Source organism: Heliangelus exortis, chromosome Z (genome assembly GCF_036169615.1).
Source record: "Heliangelus exortis chromosome Z, bHelExo1.hap1, whole genome shotgun sequence".
NCBI lineage: Eukaryota > Metazoa > Chordata > Aves > Apodiformes > Trochilidae > Heliangelus > Heliangelus exortis.
This window is the reverse complement of record NC_092454.1, coordinates 26,180,855-26,202,449: the sequence shown is the minus strand read 5'-3', so window position 1 is coordinate 26,202,449 and position 21,595 is coordinate 26,180,855. Positions and strand designations below refer to the sequence as shown.

Sequence of the window (21,595 nt, the reverse complement as noted above, 5' to 3'; positions counted from 1 at the left end):
TCAAAAAAGTAAACTCAGCAAGCTAAGCTTCTAACTCAACCAGATAACAAAAACAATAGACTGACTGCAACTATATATTCTACCACACTTCCTACCACATCCTCAACATTCTCCTCCTCTTTCAGCTGTTTCACATGCCTCATAGTTAATTAATATCTTTCTCATTATTCCACTGACTCTATATTAAAACCTGTTTTCTTGCTAGCAACCTGCTGTCCTTGCTTCTCTGGAACCAAAGTTGTTTTCTCTCAAATGGTCTCACAGCACAGTGAAGCTCAACTCAGACAAATAAGTTTCAAGCTATATTGTGTGGCTAGTTCTGTTTCCAAGCTTCAGAATTACTTGTGCCTATCAGCTTTCTCATTTTTCCTCCATCCACATTTTGATTAGCTTTAGCTTCCCCAGCCGATTCAGCCTAGCACCATAAACAAGGCACTACAGAAGCAATCCACTCAAATTTACAGAGCATGGTATTAAATGATAAATATTGTTAAAAAGTTCTTATTTCAGCACTGCTCTCATAAGATTGTCTCCCTTTGCCAGCACAGCATGGACAGGAATATATCAGAAACATACTGATTTTGAGGATATAGTGATTTTATTGCAGTAGCTAACCAAGAAGGGTATTTATGTTAATTTCACTTTGATGGTTTCTTGCAGTGAATTTCAAGAAAATAAATCAGAATTGGATGTACAAACAGCATTTCCCACTTCATTAGGCCTGAGAATATTTTTTTTTTTCCTTCAGGCTTAAATAAAAACTTACATCTTTTCCCAGAACTCTAAGTTCAAACTGTGTTTCCTTGAAGTGAACTTTTGTAATTCTAGGCCTGTAATAACAGAAAAAAAAGACAGACAGAACTTCATGAGTCTTTAAATTAATGAATATTAGAATGTAGTTTTATATATGTGCATACAAATAAAAAAAAACCAAAAACAAAAACAAAAAAACCCTCATAGATTTTTTTTTATTTTTCAGGTATGCACCAGATATTAACAGAAATTTAGTAGTATTTAAACATTTCAGCATAATCATAGAATTGTCAGGGTTGGAAGGGACAATAAATATCATCTAGTTCCATCTCCCCCGCATGGGCAGGGACACCCAGCACTAGATCAGATTGGTCAAGTTTCCATCCAGCCTGGCCTTGAATACTTCCACAGACAAGGCATCCATAACATCCCTACACAACCTCTTGCAAAGTGTCTCACCACCGTTATAGTAAAGATTTTGCTCCTAACGTCTAACCTAAATCTCCCGTCTTCAAGTGTTAAACCATTTCCCCCTTTCCTCTCATTACACACCCATGCAAAAATTTCTACCCCAGTTTTCTTGTGGGCCCCCTTGAGGTATTTGCTACCATATAAGTATGGTATTAAATGAACTATTTTTTATCAATACTTTGATTAACAGAGAATGAAAAATCTGTATAATCCAGGCAAACATTAGGAATAACAAGTATAGTTTTTTATTATAATTATTGATACAGTTAACCTTTCACATACAGTTAACCTATCACAGATCCCAGATCTGCATATAATAGCACTGTTACTGTTTTAACACAGAGAGTACGTGTAAATTATACATACCAGAAATATTTTCCTACTTGTTTTTTATTCTTGTAGACAACAACTCCTATGGGTGTTAATCCTATAAAATATTCAGATTTGTTTTCTCCCTAGAAAAAAAAAAAAAAAAAGCATGTTATTAATACACATGTAAATTGATGTACAGCAGTAATAAGCTGTAGTGAGGAAGTAAACCTGGTGACTGAGATGAATGCACTGTTTCACTCTGAAAATAAAACAGTACTTGATCTACTGACAAAACTCCTGTATAAAAAGTTGCAGGCATAGAAGCAAGGAGGCAAGAACAAATGGCCATTAAGGGTAACAATGGGAGACTCCACATTCCTTTCTTTTAAAGAATTACTTCCAGCTATTTGACAAATGGCCAGAATTGAGGAACTAAACTCTTGATTCACCCATGAATGCAACAGACATAACTTTGAGCTGAAGGTAAACAGTGATTTTCTGACTTATTCTACTATAATACCACCTCATGTCTTCTCCCTCTAAAACAGTATTACCTGTGTACTGCTATCAAGTGAATTAGCTCCTTTGAAAGATTCTGAGGGGTTTTTGTTTGATTTTCTTTCTTTCAGAATGGGTAGCGACACGCAAGGCACAGTCAAATCCATTACCTCTTCCAAAGGAAACCATTTCTGAGGTCAGCATCTAAATCACAAACTGCATTGGGAGAGAACAGGGTGAAAAACCCTGGCGACAAGTGGCAGAAGGCCCCTGCCTCCCCAGTGCCACAGAACTGTTCTGGTGGGAAAAGACCTTTAAGGTCACCTTAACCTAACTCTACTGATTTTGGTGCTAAACTACATTCCTAAGCACCACATCCACATGTCTCAAACACCTCAAGGGATGATGATTCAACCAGCTCCCTGGGCAGCCTGTTCCATTGTTCAATAACTCTTTCAGTGAAGAAGTTTCTTCTAATACCCAATCTAAACCTCCCCTTTCACAACTTGAGGCTAGTTACAGTCAGTAACCAAAATCAGATGAACCCTACACTGGATCTCATTGTGCAGCTAAAGCAAAAAAAAATTCCAGGCTCTGCTAATTTAAAGCAATTCTGCTGGATCATGTTGAATCTTGTTCCAGTAACTCCAAGTTTTCTGTTGGTGGGAGGGGTTCAGAGCATGGGATGAATACAACTAATCCACAGGATCCATTAAAAATACCTGATATTGCAGGGTACAAAATTTTCTGCATGAAAAACATACTTAATCTTTTGGAAGTATCTTGATTTCTTTACTTTCTCTCAAGTAATTTTACAAAGTACTGAGATCCAACTCAGAGAACTATCTACATTACAACTCCCCATCTGAACTTCTAATTTTCTTGTAATCAAAAAATAAAGATAGAATGTTGCAACTAGGAGCACATAGCCTCCAAGTGATGCTTGGATCCATCCCAACATACATGCTGTTTTAAAAAAGAAATAGAGAGTTTTGTTCAGACATTATAGATAACTTGTAATACTGCATGACACAGCAGGAGAAAAGCTGGAAATGAACCCTGCATCTTTAGAAAAACCTTCACATTGAAAATTGAAAAAAAAAGACATATTGCTGCTATTCCACCCTAGTTTTTGCAATGGTATTGAAAAGGTTTCAGGACACACTTGCTGTTATTCACATAAGAATAATGTGTCAAACACACTAGGTTATAACCCTCTCTCATCTTTCCTGAAACTTGCATTAATTCTTATTATACAGCCTATACAGCCTTTCCTCTGAAGACCATTAGGCATCTGTATGTATGAATGACTAAATCCTGAACCAAAGTCTGTAAACGTGTCTTCCTTTGCATTTCTTAAATACAGTGCTTCTTTCAAGTTATTTTGTGGCAACTAAACTATATAAATGCTCTCACCCACATTAGTACAAGAGATTTTTTTCCCATTGTTCTCATGTTTAAAATATTTAAACAATACTTACATAAACAGGATGGAGATCCACTCCATACATTTCCAGGGATTTGGCCACCTCTAAGTAGTTCGCTTCTGCTTCAGCAGGAACTTGACCCCTGTAAACAAAATTCTGAATTTTGCACTTCCTGTCAACACATTAAAATAGATCTTATCGACAAATACAATTTGTGGGACAGCTATGCAATCCTTCCTAGCATTTGTTAAGCCTGTCATTTCAGCAGTATCTTTCAGCACTTCTGCTTGCTGCAAGTGAGACTGAACAGTAGGTATAAACTGCTAATAAGATCCTACAGTAAGATAAATGGTATTCTATATACAAAGTATGTGTGCTACAATGGCTAATCTTTTCTGTGTGGTCAGAAACACAGTTCAGACAACCATTTTAGTTTTGAATATGCAAAATAATTTATTTTCCAGCAACTACATAATTATTAATGAAGCAGGAACAGAGCGATTGACTGGGGTACTGTTTCTCCATAGCAGTGCTAAAGCTACAAAGTATTTCTTTAAGTGGGCTTCATTACTTCAGACAAACTATTCCTGTCCTCATAAACTCTTGCCTACAGGAATTCACACCAGTTGGTAATACCCTGGTCTGCTTCTGCAAAAACAAAATTTGTAGTTTGTGTCAAGAGATTCCCAGTTTCAAATATCCAGCTTGCCCTCCCATCTGTAGGTATCAGTTATCAATGTTAAAAAAACATTGGCTGCCTGCTAGTAGGACAAAACAGGGGAAAACTGGTGGAGAAAAAATCTGTCAACTAAGTGAAATTACTAAATAAATTCAAAGCCTTCTTAGGCTTTGAACTCAGCAGAGTTATCCTCACTTTATTTTTTCTTCCATTAAAAAATAACTGCCATTAAATAGAAGAGCAAGACACTACTGCAAGCCTGAAACAGCCAAAGCTGCTTTTCATCTTCAGTCCTTTTTAATACTTCTGTGAAACAGTCTATCGGACTGTTACTGAGAAAGTTCAACACATCATGAGAAAACATCAGCTCAGATAGATGCACATCCTCCTTCACTCTGTAATTGTTCTCTTGGGGAAATAATTCACTATATTTGCTAATTTGCAAATTCAAGGTGTGAAGAAGAGTTCAACATCTTGCTTCAAGACCTGGAAAAGTACTGCAACATGCACATTCTCACTTCTTATCTATCAATTCTTTCCAGAAGCTACCTTCCAAGTTTTCCCAACTTTGTGTTGTGCCTGAAAAGGTAAAAAACATATCCAACATTAAACAGCATTGCAAGCATGAAGGCACTAATATAAGTATTTAAAATGTCTTCTTTGTATCTTGAAGCAGATATCCACATAGCACAACTGTGATTCAGGAGTTAGACTTTCTTTTCAAGGGCTCCAGGAAAAACAGCAGTCCTGAAGCTTCCAAGAGAAATCCACTTCATCGAGAGCTGGATTTCTCAACAGATCTGTGACTCATCTCTATATCCTGAATAAGCAGAACTCTGGATATTCAGTGTTTCCATGCTGTCACATCTGACATATCTGTTACCCACTTATGCTACAAAAATTTACTCCAGAGTTGTATTTTTTAAAAAATCTTGCCAGTAGATCTCAGAAATCTAAAAAAAAATGTTCAGTTAGTGTTCCCTTACTGACTATACTTAGCAAAATGCTGATGTGCTTACACCACTCTTCTCACCCGTCTCTGGAAGTACAACTACTCTCTCAAATATCAAATAAATATGTGAACATGTGTAATTATTTTCACAATAATATATAATTTATTAGAAGTGTACTTACAAAAATTTTAAAGAAAGTTAACATGTGAGCTGGAGCTTCTGAAGGAAGCATATAGAAGCCATATGTAGAAGTCCTCCCAAATGCAGATGGAGAAGACAGAATGTGAAGGGGAGAGGTGAATATCAGGGACTGAAACAATTCCCACCATTATTAAGGATATGGGTTTAATTTTTACTGAATATGAAAGCACAAACTGTCCTCAGCATGATAAAACCTGGCAACAGAGTCCAAAACTAAAAAAGTCTTTTCAGTTGGTAACAACAGAGCAGGTAATGTAATAACCTTGCAGCTAACATACACTACTCATTTAGATGTACACAGAGCACTTCATGACACTGAATGCCCTAAATAGCAACGAAAGCTACTTTCAAAGCTAAATATCAGGGGCATTTTAGATTTCATACAATCATCATAGAGTCACAGAATGTTTTGGGTTGGAAGAGACCTTAAAAATCACTTAGTTCCAAGCCCCCTGCCATGGGCAGCAACACCTCCCACTGGACCAGGCTGCTCAAAGCTCCATCCAACCTGGCCTTGAACACCTCCAGGTATAAGGCATCCACAGCCTGTGCCAGTGTCTCACCACCCTCACAGTAAAGAATTTCTTCCTCGTGTCTAACCTAAATCTACCCTCTTCCAGTTTAAAACTATTACCCCTCATCCTATTAATACAAGCCTCACAAAAAGTCCCTTCCCAGCTTTCCTGTAGGCCCCTTTTAGTTACTGGAAGGCCACTATGAGGTGTCCCCAGAGCCTTCTCCAGGCTGTACAACCCCAACTCTCTCAGCCTGCCTTTCCAGGAGACGTGCTCCAGCCCTCTGATCATCTTTGTGGCCTTCCTCAGGACTCGTTCTAAAACCTCCACGTCCTTCCTGTGTTTGGGGCTCCAGAACTGGACACAGCACTCCAGGTGGGGTCTCACAAGAGTCTCTTGACATGCTGGCCATGCTTCTTTTGATACAGCCCAGGGTATGGTTGTCTTTCTGGGCAGCAAACACACGTTGACAGCTCATGTTGAGCTTCTCATCAACCAACACTCCTAAGTCCTTTTCTTCAGAGCTGCTCTCAATCCACTTGCTACCCAGCCTCTATTTGTGCTTGGGATTGCCCAACCCAAGCACATGACCTTGCACTTGGTCTTGTTGAACTTCACAATGTTGGCATTGTCTCCTCTCTCAAGACTGTCAAGGACCCTGTGGATGGTCCCCCTTCCCTCCAGCATGTTGTTTCCCTGTGTCCCACTGACAGCCTGTAATACCAATTCAAAGTACATCAACAGCTGATTTGCCAAGTATCAATTAGTCCCAGATCTGCTGCAGTGTGGATAGGGAAACATGAGAGGGGCAATACAAGCCACCCTCCCATTTTCACTGAGAGATCATATCCTTCCTAAACACCACAAGTGTCTGCTTCCTCACTTGCAAGCCCTGAAGCCACTGCCTGCTCATCCAGATGTACAACACAGGTCATTTCTCCCTGCTATCTGACCTTGGGATTGTCATCCTGGTTAGTAGACAGGAAAATATAGACTTGAAGCAGACAGGAACCCCTGACTTACCTTACCTTCACTGACTTAAAAACTTGCTCAAAAAACTGCATCCTCAATGAATCCCTGAATACCTACTGAGTCATGTAAAAAAACTGAGAGACAACCTGCAACAAACCAAAAATAGTTTATCTAGATACAACTTGCAGAAGTGAGGTTCATGTGATGCAACAAATCTCTTGCAAAAAAACGCAATTTGATGCTGGACTGCAGAAAGGATGAAGAATTTCTTCCAAATCATATTTGCAAAGTTGTCCCAAAAATGTCTCTAGTAGGTGAGATAATGGGGAATATGCTCTCAGCCATCCTAGCTCTAAACTTCTCAACTTTATAGACCACTGTCACCCATTGCAATCAGTTGGCAATGCTGATGATAGTTACACTGAACTATCAAACCTTAGTTTCAACTCTCTTTTGTGATGGTCTTAAATCCCTGGCACCTAAATGAAACCAAGCAGCAAAACAATATCAGAGCTCAGACAAGTAAGTATATAGAAACACAAGAGACCATGTTAAGACCATTATAAATTATCTTCATAAGCAATGCTCCCCCCAGCTTATGAATTTCATCTTCAGATTTTAAGCTTTACAGTGAAAATGAGTCTTCAGGAAATCTTGGAATCATAGAATGGCAAGGGTTGGAAAAGACCAACCTGGGACACCTTCCACTTGGCCAGGTTGCTCAAAGCCCCATCCAATCTGGCCTTGAACACTTCCAGGAAAGAGGCCACTACAGCTTCCTCAGGCAATCTGTTCCAATGTCTCACCACCCTCATAGTAAAGAATTTTTTCCTAATGTCTTCCTCCTCCCCTCTTCAAGTCTGAAACTATTTTCCCGTGTCCTCTTATTACACACCTGTGTAAAAAAGCCCTGCCCCAGATTTCTTGTAGGCCCCCTCCAGGTATTGGAAGGTTGCTATATGGTCACCTCACAGCCTCTTCTTCTCCAGGACGAACAACCCCAACTTCCTCAGCCTGTCTTGGTAGGGTGCTTCAACCCTCTGATGATTTTTGTGGCTCTCCTCTGGACACATTCAAGGAGCTCTATGTCCTTTTTATGCTGGGGACTCCAGAACTGGACACAGAGCAGACTAGAGGGGGAGAATCACCTCCCTTGACTTCCTTATCTGTGCTTCTTTTCGTGCAGCCCAGGACATGGTTTGGCTTTCTGGGCTGCAAGCACACATTGGCAGCTAATATTACCTTCTGGTCCACCATCACCTCCTCAGGGCTGTTGTCAATCCTCTCTTCTCCCAACTAATATTCATTCATGGGACCAGCTTTCCTAGGCTCTCTTCCCACACAGAGCTTTGTCCCATGCTACACTACGAAGCACACCTTTGAAGAGACTAAAGTCTGACCTTTTAAAATCAAATGCCATCAGTTTTGCACTTTTCTCACTGTCCTAAGGATCTTGAACTCTACAGTGTTCATGGTCACTGCAAACGAGTCTTAATAAGTTTTACATAGCTCACCAGCCCATCTCTGTTGATGAGAACAAGGTCTAGCAAAGCTCCTTTTCTGGTTGGTTTTCAACCTCCAAATGGTTCCTCTACCATTTGGAGGAGAAAGCTGTCATCACTGCACTCTGGGAATTTTCTGGAATATTGGTGCTTTGCTGTGTTGTCCCTCCAGTGCTGGGGTGACTGAAGTCCCCCATGAGGACCATGAGACCTATCTGTCTAAAGAGCGCCTCATCCACTTGGTCATCCTGGTTGGGTGGACCACAGCAGACTCCAACTATGCTATCACTTGCCCCTCACTTTGCTTTAATCCTAACCCATAGGGTCTGTCAGCTTCTCATCCATCCCCAGGCAGAGTTCATGGAGGGTGACAACCCCTCTTCATATGCCTTTCCTGTCCTTCCTAAATAGTTCATACCCAGCCATCCCCACACTCCAATCATGGGAGCTGGGAGCCATCCCACCATATCTTGGTGATACCAATAACATCATAGCTCTTCATGCATGTAGACATGTGCAACTCCTCTGGTTTATTCCCCATGCTTCATACATTGGTATAGAGGCATTTGGGATGTGCCCAAATTGTAGTCTTACTGGCAGATATGATTAATCTGATTTGCTACAGTAATGACTACAGAAACTTTATAGAGGGGAATAAAGGAGGCTTGATATTGGTAGTCTGGTAAACAGAAATTTATCTTGAGTTTCATTTCTCAAGCACAGTCTGTATGATGTTGACCCCAACAAGCTCTCTGTGACTCATTTCCCATCTCTGGAACAGAAAAAACAATACTTCTTTGCTTCATGAAAGGACCTGCAGGGTTGATGCATTTTTATGTAATCCATCAATTACTATAAGGCAGCCAGGCAACTACACAGAAATAATTACTGAACAGACTCTCTACAAGGCACATATAACACTAACATGCAAAAATACAGGCAAGAAATTACTTAACCTTTACCCAGATTGTGCTTCATTACAGCAAGAGAATCAAGAAATTTAGATCTACCTACAAGATGGCTAGCCCTGATAATTTCTACATTACTTTGATAAAGGCCATGATGAACATGCTTATATAATTTTTTTCTGCTCTCATCTTAATAAATGGTTATATTGCAGCTAGCTCAGATTTGTTAGAACAAGCTTCTTTACAACTACCAGGAAGATGAACTTGGAGATAAGCAAGTAAATGTTTATTTTGGCTTTATGCAAGGTTGAACTTCTGGCATTTGTTTTATTTTCAAAACCAATGTCAGGTTCTGCATTTTTGAAGGCACCGTGGTCTAGTATTTGAAATAGCAAGTTTGGAAGCCAAAGCTCTCTGACTTGCAGTGCTTTCAAACAGTGAGTTGTGGTTAAGCCACTAAAACCAAGAGTACTTCAGTCTAAAATCTCTCAGAAAGTACTTCATGCTTAGAAGGCCATAACTGGGATATAAAGGGGCTCTGAATTGTCTGTTGACAAGTAATCAAGGGAAGGCATTGTATCCACAAATTGCAGTCTGACAGAAAATAAACTGACTCCCAAAGCAACATCTTGGGATCCACCATCAGGCAGAGATTATCCAGAATGTCAATGAGAGCAACATGTGTTCTGTGTCTAAGGTGATTATTATTCCAATGACTAGAAGATGGACAATTGAAGTTTTGCATTCCCTGTTATAAAAACTAATCTGTTTTTTCCAACTTACAAAGTTTAAATTGGGATTGCATTAATCATCTGTTGACACACGTTTCAGATCTCTGCAGTCCCCTTTGTTTTGTCTGCAGTATTCTTTTCCTGCAATCTCTTCTGTAGGCAGCAGGTGCCAGGACTTGCCGGGTGATGGGCCCGGACGGTGCTCGCCCCGCCTGTGCCCAGTTGGGGCTGGCCCAGGGGCGCATGCCCGGGTTCGGCAGGGTGTGGTTCCTGAGCAGGTTCCAGAGAGCAGGTGGATTGAAGTTAGTTCACTGATACTGACCCGAACCAGCACTAGCTCAATTGACTCTGTTCGCGAACCGAGCTCGCGCCCACGGTGAGATTCGTCTCACGCAACATCTTCAATAGTTGTCCCTGCTAAGTACTGTAAATCCAGCTTATTGCTGCCTTCTCAGCTCCCTCTCAGACATAAGAAATGTTATCAGGTACAGTTTTAATGCCTATAGATCACTGAACTTCTGTAGAGACTTGTTCAGATTAAATCAAAATTATTCCAAGGTCTGCCAGAAACCACTGGCATACAAACTGCTCTCCTGGTACCTTCTGCAATGTGAGCTGTGCTCACAAAGATCCATGCAGGTTGCTAAAAGCACTCCTTCCCTACCCCAGCTAAGAATCTGGCAAGAAAATAGAGAATTTATTGTATCAAACACTGTACATCATTAGATTAAAAGTGGTTTTGTCCTAACAGTTCATTTGAATCCACAGGACAACATGAAGAAAAGAAATGTTGTTACCCTCAGTAGATAGAGGCATGGGCATAATACGAAATTCGCCATAAATTATGCAGGAAATCAGTCCTGGAACAGGAAACATGAACCCACAAATTTTTATTTCATTCTTTTTAACTACAAAACTGATGCAACTGAAGCATAATTAAAACTGCTGGTTCTGAAACACTCATGCCTACCTCTGTCACACATGGTATTTCCAGCAATTGTCCCACTCAGTTCCCAAATTGCCCAATAGCATAAAATGTTTTCTGTTTCTGGGAACTATAAGTGGATGCCCTTTGTTTCTTCTTTGGGTCTAGAGCCTCTGCATTGCATTCTGCTGCCATCCTCACCTACCAAGCATCTCTGAGTCTGATGGTACCTGCTAAGTTCAAAAAAGTATGGAATTCTTACATGAGAGTTTTGTGTATCCGTTCTATGGCATCCTCCAGCTCTTCCTTCTGGTCTGGTACAAAGCGGTACTCCGAGACGTAACCTGCAGTGTGCTTATATGGGTCATAGTCCCCCAGTTCAGCTAGAGGACACAAGAAGAATAGAAAGGTCACTTTTTCCAGCACTTTATGTTAATCAAAAAGTAGGTTATATTATCCACCTTTTGGTGCCAAGCCAGTTCTTTCCAACTGCTTGCCAATTTATTATGCAGTCAGTTGAAAAACCCAAAACCAGTACAGAAATGTTTATATTAGGGAACATAAAACCTATTTTTAAAAAAAATCCGTCATTTTAAAAGAAAAATTGAAGATTCTAAGACCTAGAGGTTTTTTAACAGGAAATCTACCACTTCTACAAAGCTAGATATAGTCTTGTCCAAGCCAACAAAGCTGAAATTTCATTACATGTATTACTTGGCAGCTTATGCAACAAGTGTAGAAGAAAAGTCTAGATTTTGGAATATCTGTGCCCTCATAATAATCTATAATATTGACAGATCTGAGCCATATTCTTGCTGGAACTTCTAATATAAATCTGAGTGTGGGAATATAGATGGAGACAAATACTCTGAGGAACCTGAAGGTACACCCTTCTATGGGCAAGCATCATTTCTTGTGAGAAAACACAAGAATTCATTTTTCAACAAAATGCCAATATGTTTTTTGAACATTAAATTCACTTCCAAAATCAAAATAACCTTTAAAAAAGAATTTTTGTAAAGAAAAGAACATAGTGAATAGCCAGTATGATTTCCTTTAAAACAACCTTAATTTACATACATTAGTCATATTAGTTTACATGTTGCAATGCAATTATAAAATAAACATGCGCCTTGGGCAGAACTCTCTTCTACTGATCTTAACCATAATTGCATCTATTTGATAAACTCTGTTAAAGTTAATATTTCAACTTTTTAATAAGCCTGAGTAAAAACTGTGTATACTAGGCTTCTCTTGAGAAAAGCTTCACAAAAGGTTTCTTATACAGTGTCCACGTAGCCAAAGGAAGGCTTCAAGAGCCAAGAAGAAAAGGCTCATCTAATACCCCAGGTTTCCTTCCAGAATTAAAAATGTTTGTAGAACAAGACCATAGTCTGTTCTGTAGAGATATTTAGTACTCTGTCTACAAAACCTTTGTAAAAAAAATACAGGTCTTGGCCATGACAGGAATAAGAACAGGAATGACTACAAGAGCAACAACTCCAGCACTCCCAAAAAGAAAATCTGTATATTCTGAAATACTGTGCCACGTGTACTGACTTTTCCATGATCATGAGTCTCTGACCACAAAAGAAGGAGAACAAATCATGTGCTAAGGACAGGATATGCCTGGAGACCAAAGATCACACCCGGACACAAGCTCAATGGTGAAAGCAGGACCCATGGAGCAGAACATGGGAGGAGGACTCTGGGAGAGCACGTTGTCCTTGGTCCCCTGGATCTCAGGAGCTTCTAGCTCAACTGGGAAAAGACACCACTGATATTATAGAAACTGAGTTCTCAGCTGTTACCAAATTCCCACAAACACACATCACCCCAGTTTGGAAAAGACAAAAGCACAGTCTAGCACATCACTCTTGAATAGGCTATTGACCTCAGTGCTGATGTTTTGGGCTTTTATCTTCAGTATTTAACACAGACTTTTTCAGGTTTCTTTATAAATTTTGAAGAACTGCTGCCCCTAAACAAAAGGACAAAGCTTTTTACAGAGTAAATGGGAATGTTTGCTTGCTGCTGCCACAGCTAATTTTAACTCACAGCACGTAATTTTTGCCATGCTCTCTCATGTGAGCTTTCTCATTGTTTTCCAATGCAATATAGGAGATCAGAACCACAGGAACAGGACTTTATATCAAAACAATATCTCCCCATACCTTACAAAATGGCCAAGGGACAGGAATTTATTCTTCCTACTAAATACTCATAATACAATTAAGATGTTACAACCATTACATATTTTCCTGCTTCATATTTGCAGTATTTTTTTCAGGGAATTCATATGAGCCAGTAGAGTGAAATGTGTCCTGCAAACAGTTCAGAGTATGCCATGTCACATTTCTTAGACAGCAATGTGGGGTTAAAAATAACTGTAAAAAAAAATCAAAACTGCACAAAATTTTAGCATTCCAGAAACACATTTAACATATCATGAAATTCTGTACCGTGCCCATTCTCATTTCATACACAAGTTATTCTACCTTGTTGTGCTTAACTAGAAATTACAGAAGACTATTTTTAATGTGTTAAATGTTGTTGAATCACACTTGGAACACCAATAAGATAAATAACTTTCTCTTAACACATATCATTCATGATAAATCTAATTTTAACACAGAGCTAATTACAGATACAGGTTCCAGTATGCCTTATCGTAAGATTTTTGCTTACCAACTCTGTCTGAATACAGACCTTGAGCTGTAAAGTGAAAGGAGTAACTAATTGTCAGACAGATTCATACAATCATAGAAAGTTTGGAGTTGGAAAGGACCTCAAAAGATCATTGAGTCCAACCCCTCTGCCAGAGCAGGCTCACCCACAGGAGTTCACACAGGAACTCATCCAGGTGGGTTTTGAAAGTCTCCAGGGAAGGAGACTCCACAATCTCCCTGGGCAGCCTGTGCCAGTGCTCTGCCACCATCACAGTGGAAAAATGGAAATGCCTATGTTTATAAAAGTTGCTCCTTGCCCTATTGTTAGTCACCCCTAAGAAAATCTTGACTCTGTCCTCCTGGCACTCACCCCATACATATATATAAATATTAATGAGGTGACCCCTCATTCTCCTCTCCTGCAAGCTGAACAGACCCTGCTCCCTCAGCCTTTCCTCATAAGGGAGATAACCTTCATCAGATTGGTGGCTCTGTGCTGGACTCACTCAAGCAGTTCCCTGTCCTTCTGGAACAGAGGGGCCCAGAACTGGACACAATATTCTAGATGCGGCCTCACCAGGGCAGAGTAGAGGGGGAGGAGACCCTCTCTCAACCTACTAACCACCCCTTTTCTAATGTACCCCAGGATGCCATTGGCCTTCTTGGCCACAAGGACACATTGTTGGCTCATGGTCATCCTTCCATCCACCAGCACCCCCAGGTCCTTTTCCTCTATGCTGCTCTCCAACAGCTCAGTCCCAAACATATACTGGTACCTGGGGTTGCTCTTTCCCAGATGTAAGACTTTACACTTGCCCTTGTTGTAATTCATTAGATTTTTCCCTGCCCAACTCTCCAGCCTGTCCAGGTCCCTCTAAATGGCAGCACAGCCTTCTGGGGGGTCAGCCACTCCTCCCAGTTTTGTGTCATCAGCAAACTTGCTCATAGTACACTCTATGCCCTCATCCAGGTCACCAGCAAATATACTGAATAGTACTGGTCGCAGTACTGACCCTTGAGGGACTCCACTAGAAACAAATTTCCAAGCAGACTCCGTCCCACTCCATACAAGTTGTGGGACACAGTGTCAAATGCCTTTCTGAAATCAAGATAAACTCTGTCTACTGCTATTCCATCATCCACCCACCTGGTTATATCCTCATAGAAGGCTATCAGGTTGGTCAGATATGACTTCCCCTTAGTAAAGCCATGTTGACTGCTCCTGATAAGCCTCTTGTCCTTGATGTGCCTGGAGACTGCATCAAGAACGAGTTGTTCCATCACCTTTCCAGGGATGGAGGTGAGGCTGACTGGTCTGTAGTTACCTGGGTCCTCTTTCTTGCCTTTTTTGAATACTGGAGTGACATTTGCTTTCCTCCAGTCCTCAGGCACCTCTCCTGTTCCCAACAGCTTACCAAAGGTGATGGAGAGTGGCCAAGCAGTGACATCCACCAGCTCCTTCAGCACCCGTGGGTGCATCACATCAGGACCCATGGGTTTATGGATGTCCAGACTCATTAACTGATCTTTAACCCAGCCCTCATCAACCAAGGCAAACTCATCCTTTGCCCTGACTTCCTCAGCGGCCTTAGGGATCTGGGGCTCCTGAGGACATCCTCCAGCAGTGTACACAGAGGCAAAGATGATGTTCAGCAATTCTGACTTCTTTGTGTCCTCTGTCACCAGGACACCCACCTCATTCAGCAGTGCCTACACTTTAGCTCTCCTAGTTGCCTCTCTGCATTCTTGGAAAACAGTTTTATATTCCTCCCAACTGGCCAGCCCTTCCTTCCACAATCTATAGGTTCTCTTCTTCCATTGGAGTTTACCCAGCAGTTCCCTTTTCAACCACACTGATGTCCCAGTTCCCTTTCTGATTTCCTTCCCATTGGGATGCACCAGTCTTGAGCTCAGAAGAAGTGGTCCCTGAATATGAACCATCTTGGTCCCCTTTACCTTCGAGTACCCTGTCCCATAGGATTTTCCCCAGCAGTTGTTTAAAGAGGATAAAGTTGGTCTTTCTGAAGTTCAGGGTTGTGATTCTACTTGGAATCCTGTTTCTACCACAGAAGACCCTGAACTCCATGACCTCATGGTCACTGTATCTAAGGCTGCCCTCAACCTTCACTGCTTCAACCAGACCCTCCTTGTTGGTTAGGGCAATATCTAGCAATGCTCCACTCCTAGTTGGCTCCTCCACCAATTGCATCAAGAAGTTATCATCAATGCACTGGAGGAATCTCCTGGAATGTGAATGGCTGCTGAGTGAGTGTTCCAGAAAATATCTGGGGAGTTAAAATCCCACATAAGAACCAGAACCTGTGATCACAAGACTGCTACCAGCTGCCTGCTGATCAGGTGGCCTGTAATAGACACCCACCACAGTGTCCCCCTCATTAGCCTCCCCCTTAATTCTAACCCACAAGCTCTCAGCTTGCTCCTCATCTACCCCTGGACAGAACTTAATACATCCAAGTTGCTCCCTGATGTAAAGAGCAGCTCCCCACCTCTCCTTGCTGCCCTGTCTTTCCTACAAAGGACAAACCACCCATGACCACATTCCAGCCATGTGAGCTGTCCCACCATGTCTCTGGAACTGCCACCAGATCCCAGCCTCTTGACCTCACACAGATCTCCAACTCCTCCTGTTTGTTCCCCATGCTGTGTGCATCTGTGCACAGGCATTTCAGGTTGTGGGCTGAGCCTGCTGACCCCACCCCAGGGGAATGGGGGTCTTTCTGCTCTTCATTCAGACTGGTACATTGCAGCAATGATGCAAACCCACCTACAGCCCCTTTATTACTGACCCCCACCTCAAGTGGGATGGCAGGGAGAAGGCCATCCCTAGGCTCATCCTCAGGGAGCCTGGCTTTATTCGCCTCCCCTTTTGAGTCTAGTTTAAAGCCCTCTCAATGACTAACTCCTGAGAGAATATCCTTCTCCTGCACTCAGATAGATGTACCCCATTTTTTACTAGCAGGCTTAGTGATGTATATATTGATCCATATCAAAGAACCCAAAGCCCTGCCATTGACACCAGCCCCTAAGCCATGAATTAACCTGTTGGATCTTCCTGCTAGTTTCCTCATTGATCTCTGTCATTAGAGGGATGGAGTAGAACACAACTTGTGTGCCTGAGCCCTTAAACTAGTTGTTCCAGGGCCCTGAAATCTCTCATGATGGCTTTGTCGTTCTTCATATCAATTCATCACTATCCACCTGGAAGACCAAAAGCGGGTAGTAATCAGAAGGCCATAAACAGAAGATAGCTCCTTTCTAAATGATTGCTCATTCAATTCAAATATGCAGGATATAACATCAACTCCTCACAAGCTAACTACTGATGGGTGAATGCAGATTAATGACACATAGAACTAAAATTCTTCACTTCAGAAACACTTCACTTCAAAACACATCTTCCCTTCAAGCACAAGCACATTCATATTGACATAATGTAATTTATTTGACAGATTTTGTTGGCTGGAGGTTACCAGTAGCCCATCAAATGTGTAAACCTCCTGATGATAGTTTTGCTATACTCTGTATGCAATCCAGAGTAGTCAGAAAGTATGAAATACGTGGTAGTGTATTCCTCAGCAAGGCAAGGATTGTTTGGCTGTATTCAGACTGATATTTCATTTTCTTCTTCACATTAACTTCAATATTGCTTTTATATTACCACCTCAAAATAGTCACCTATTTGCAGTTCTTTAGCTGAAATCAGTCATATTAGTTTTGCTCTCTTTTGAAATTAATGCATAAAGTGTTAGTGAAATCTTCAGTCACCACTAAAATCTATCATAATGCAGGATTAAGTGAAATAAGCTACCAGTTGGCCAGAAGAACTCACACTGAATTATATATGCTCCCAGCTGTGCTGCAGTGTTGAACGGACAAGGCAAACGGCCCTGTAAAACATCTTGCTTGACCTGCAAGAAAAACTGATACCTAAAACAGAGAGAGAAAATAAAGTTATTATTTCAATATTGAGTCTGATGTTCCAAGTAATGTTTAATCATCTCCCAGTTCACTGAAGACATACCACATACCATAACTATATGACAGAGAAAAACTGTATTCCTCTGAATGACTTTTCCCCTAATAACTTTGAAGTAACAACTAAGATTGATTTAGTGAAAGAACCTAGATAGGGATGCACTCGGCAGTTTTTTGCTTATATTGAGCAGATGCAATTGCTTTTCATCCTAAAAATGGAATATCTCTCTTTGGATTACTTTTTTTGTTGTTTTTTTTTTTTTTTGAACAGTCAGGAAGTCAGGAAGAGTGCTAAGAAACAGAAAAATCTATCCAGAGCCAGAGTTTAACCTGATCAGTGGATAAAGGTAAGGGATAACTGGGTATTGGATAGTTTTTTACTCAAAGGTTTCCTCTACAGAAACCAACCAACCAACCAACCAACCAAAAAAAACAACAAAAAACCAACCAAACAAACAACCCCCCCCCCAAAAAAAAAGCAGAGCAGCATGCAGATTTGATGGTCTCTGTACCCCCACGAAAAAGATGGACAGGCGTATTGCTAACTCTGTCATAGCACAGGGTACTCTCCATCTTGAGGCAGGGATATCAAGAGTTATAATGCAATTTTCAAGTCCTAACTGCCTCTACACTTTATGAGGAACATATTTAGATGACTTCTAGTGAAACAACATGCACAGAACAGATGGAAAAGTAAAGACAAGAAAAAAAGCCACCATAAAAAGGATCTGTTTGCTTTAGCAGTTCCCCGTACTGATTTAGAGGAAATCTTTTAGATGCTGTTTAGATTTTTTCTGGTTTTAGTACAGCAGATTTATGCAGTGTTTCACATCATCCCAGGCAAATTTCTGGCACTTCATAGAGAAGTACTTCATACAGTACTCAGATGGCAATTTTTAAAAGAAAAAACTGGTTATCCATACAAGCATATAACTTTTTCATTATTCACTAATTCAACTTTATCTATGTAAAGCTATTCAGCTATATTGCAAATAATTTTTCTCTGCTAGTACAAGTTACTTATGAAAGTACCTTGTGATAATATGTAAATTCAAAGTGCATCTGCACTGATTTCAGGGAACTTCACAAGCTGCAGATTGTATGACAGCTAAGCCACAAATCATTTAAGATCCAATTGAATTTACTAGACTTCATCAGTTCCTTAAGCCTCTGAATAAGGATGCCTGTGTCCTTCTGGTTAATGATCACCCAGAATTTCTCCTGTGAGAGAAACAATACTAGGAAAATCCATCCGTTTTAAAAAATGGCTAGTAAATATAGCTTTAAAGGAACAAGGTCCCTTGAAGGAATTAGGGACTGGTTAAGAATGTTTTTTGGAATGTCTTTAGGCAACACAAAGCACATACAGGCAGCGTTTCCTCACTCTATGCAAAACCTTGGTATAGTTTCTAGCTTATGCATGCCACTTCTACCTAGACAAGTCTTCTCTATGTGAACTGTGATAATGACAAAGATGATTTTAGATCCTCTTGAAGTATACAGCATCTTCTTTTAAAATGCGTTTCTGATATGTACCCATCTTTCAGTTAACACTTTGCCATCTCTGCAGTGCAAAGCTTCATACCAGATGATGCTACAAATGTCTTTTCCATGTAGGGATATCCATATCTCTTCATTCTCATAGTGTACTATCAAAATAAAGCAGGATAGGAAACTGCAAATAAAACACACCTCCCTGCAAAGAACAGGGCTCTGACGAGCCAACTGTTAAGTGCTTAACTGACTCCTATAAAGTGAACAAACTCAATTCCCACAGAAGCTGTTAAGCTCCTCACAAAATCATGCCTTTTGTCCAAACTTGTAGCTAAAACATTCTCATCTTTTGTGCTGTCAAGTTTATCATGCATATGTGATAGTGCCTGAGTGTTAATTTACTCTAAAAAACACATCCAGCAAATGTTAGTATGAATCACAGCTTTTTCCCACAAGCCAGACAGATTTTTCCTGTGAAGCAATTACATATTTGACAGGTTTTCATTTTTTTTTTTGCCAATAGTAATCATATGACACCACAGATAATCAGCACTTAATAACAGCAGTGTACACTCACATATCCATTAGAGTAACAAACATATGTTCCAAAGCAACATGTCACTTAGCACAAAACACTTAACATATCATTGGAATTACACACTTACACTGAAAATTACCATAATAAAGAAAAATAGGTCCTTTATCCCTTCCTAAGCAAAAGAAAGTTGTTAGGTTTTTTTTAAAAGGTATACCACCCTTCCAAGGTTTAAGACCCTAAAATAATAAATGCTCAGAAATGTTGAGGGCATTTGACTACTATTTCCTTGAAGATGAGTGCATTGGTTTCTTATACCCTCCCTCTACACCTTCTAACTTGCAAATTTTGCACAAGCTAACACTGGGTAGACATGGAAGAGAGGCTTACTAATTATACCAAAATGTTTCTCACCTAGATTCACACACCTAATCAGCAGTGCAAATCACTGCTTGACCTTATCACAAGGCAAAGAGAATCACTTTCAAAAATTTATCCCTTGCCATTTCCCAGACAGATCTCCACCCTGCCTCCCGGGTATGAATTACAACAGGTTTGGTGGCTGACGCTCCCTTCCCAGAGCCATCTGTCTTGTTCTCTGAGCAGAGCTGAAAGTCTTTCTGGAAGAGTATGTGAAAACCGCACCAAGCTTTCATGGCACAGTGGCACCCCACCACAGCCAGCTTACTCTCTTTCACTTGGAAAATCACAGTGTTTATTGTTTTTACCAGGGCAGTCTCAATCATGTTATCTTGGAGATTTCTGCTCCTGACGTGCCAGTATGGAAACTAAAGAATTCTCTCCTTCAGGTTCAAGAACAATATTCTGGCTGAGTTCAAACAACTGCCACCTTTCATTAAGGAGAATTTAAAACTCTGCATACATGCTAATTAATTCTCATGTGTCATACTCCTAGGACATCAAAAGAAATATTTTGGCATTTATAAATGCAAGCCGGCACAACAATTTTGTCCACCTACCTATCCAAATTCTCAAATTTCATTTTGAACATAAAGATAATTGTGTGATACTTTTCATAAATAAAGAAAACAGAAACCCTGTGCATTGCAGTTCAGGCAAGCACATGTGTGCATCTGTGTGATTGTGTGCATATGCTCATGTGTGTGCATCCTCGTACTTTGTAGGGGCCAAGCTTAGCAAAAAGAATCAAAAGCATGCAACTCTTCAATTTCCTTCACATATTTTTAGAAAGATAAAAATAAACCCTCTGGAATTTAAGCTATGGTCAATAAAGAAGAAAATTCCCTGTATTTATATTTGATATTCAAGTAAACTCTAAACTTGGTTATAGAGCAATATAAATGCAGATGTAACAATGAATTCCTTCCCACACAAATGCAAATCCAGTCCCTTTGGATTCTGATGCGCCAGAGAGCACCTGCCAAATAGTTGTCCATACTGACAACTGGGACATTAGTTAGAATTCTCCTACACATCAATATTCTAGCACAAACACTCAGAAACCCAGCCACACTACAACAGCCTGAGCCTTGGTATAGTACATTACTACCATTAAATCAAGAAACTATATTCCTATTTTAAATCAAGAAACAATATTCCTATTTAATACTGTACCTTGTTATTTCTTCTTTAAGTTTACATGGATCTTCTGCATAGAATTTAATGCCAAAATACAGAGTGTATGGTGGTCCAGCTGAGGGAAAAAATATTTGATGCAAAAGTTAGTTGTTTTGAACTGCTAATCATTATTAACTGTTACTAGTTAACAACGAAGGAGCTACTAAGAAGCCTAATTAAATATTTTACGGAACATGGAAGTTTCTGAAAAAAATCTTGCATCTGCATGGCAAGTCCATACACAAGATTCATAACAAGAGAGAGAAAAAGATATTGTTATTATTTTCCTAGTATTGTGTTTATTTATTCACAGCTTTTCTGGCTATTTGAAGATTTTACTTATTTTGAAGATTTAACTCTAGACTTTATTGCTAACTTACTATTTCTCCATTTTTTTTTCACTGCTTGATTTTAATCTTTAGAAAACTTTTTCCACTGAAACTTTAAAAAACTAA

The 21,595-nt window shown here is 40.1% G+C and overlaps 1 protein-coding gene across 3 annotated transcripts in view; it reads right to left on the bottom strand.

The window, feature by feature from the left end:
* The window catches only part of EPB41L4A (erythrocyte membrane protein band 4.1 like 4A), a 125,143-nt gene that overhangs the window by 48,294 nt on the left and 55,254 nt on the right, over positions 1-21,595 (bottom strand). For all 3 annotated transcript variants that reach the window (XM_071731957.1, XM_071731958.1, XM_071731959.1), the window contains exons 4-9: positions 21,138-21,216; positions 17,367-17,464; positions 11,110-11,230; positions 3,516-3,603; positions 1,591-1,679; positions 767-830 (exon numbers count right to left, since the gene is read on the bottom strand). In XM_071731957.1, the coding sequence (XP_071588058.1) occupies positions 767-830; positions 1,591-1,679; positions 3,516-3,603; positions 11,110-11,230; positions 17,367-17,464; positions 21,138-21,216 (539 nt within the window). The remainder of the gene's footprint in view (positions 1-766; positions 831-1,590; positions 1,680-3,515; positions 3,604-11,109; positions 11,231-17,366; positions 17,465-21,137; positions 21,217-21,595) is intronic.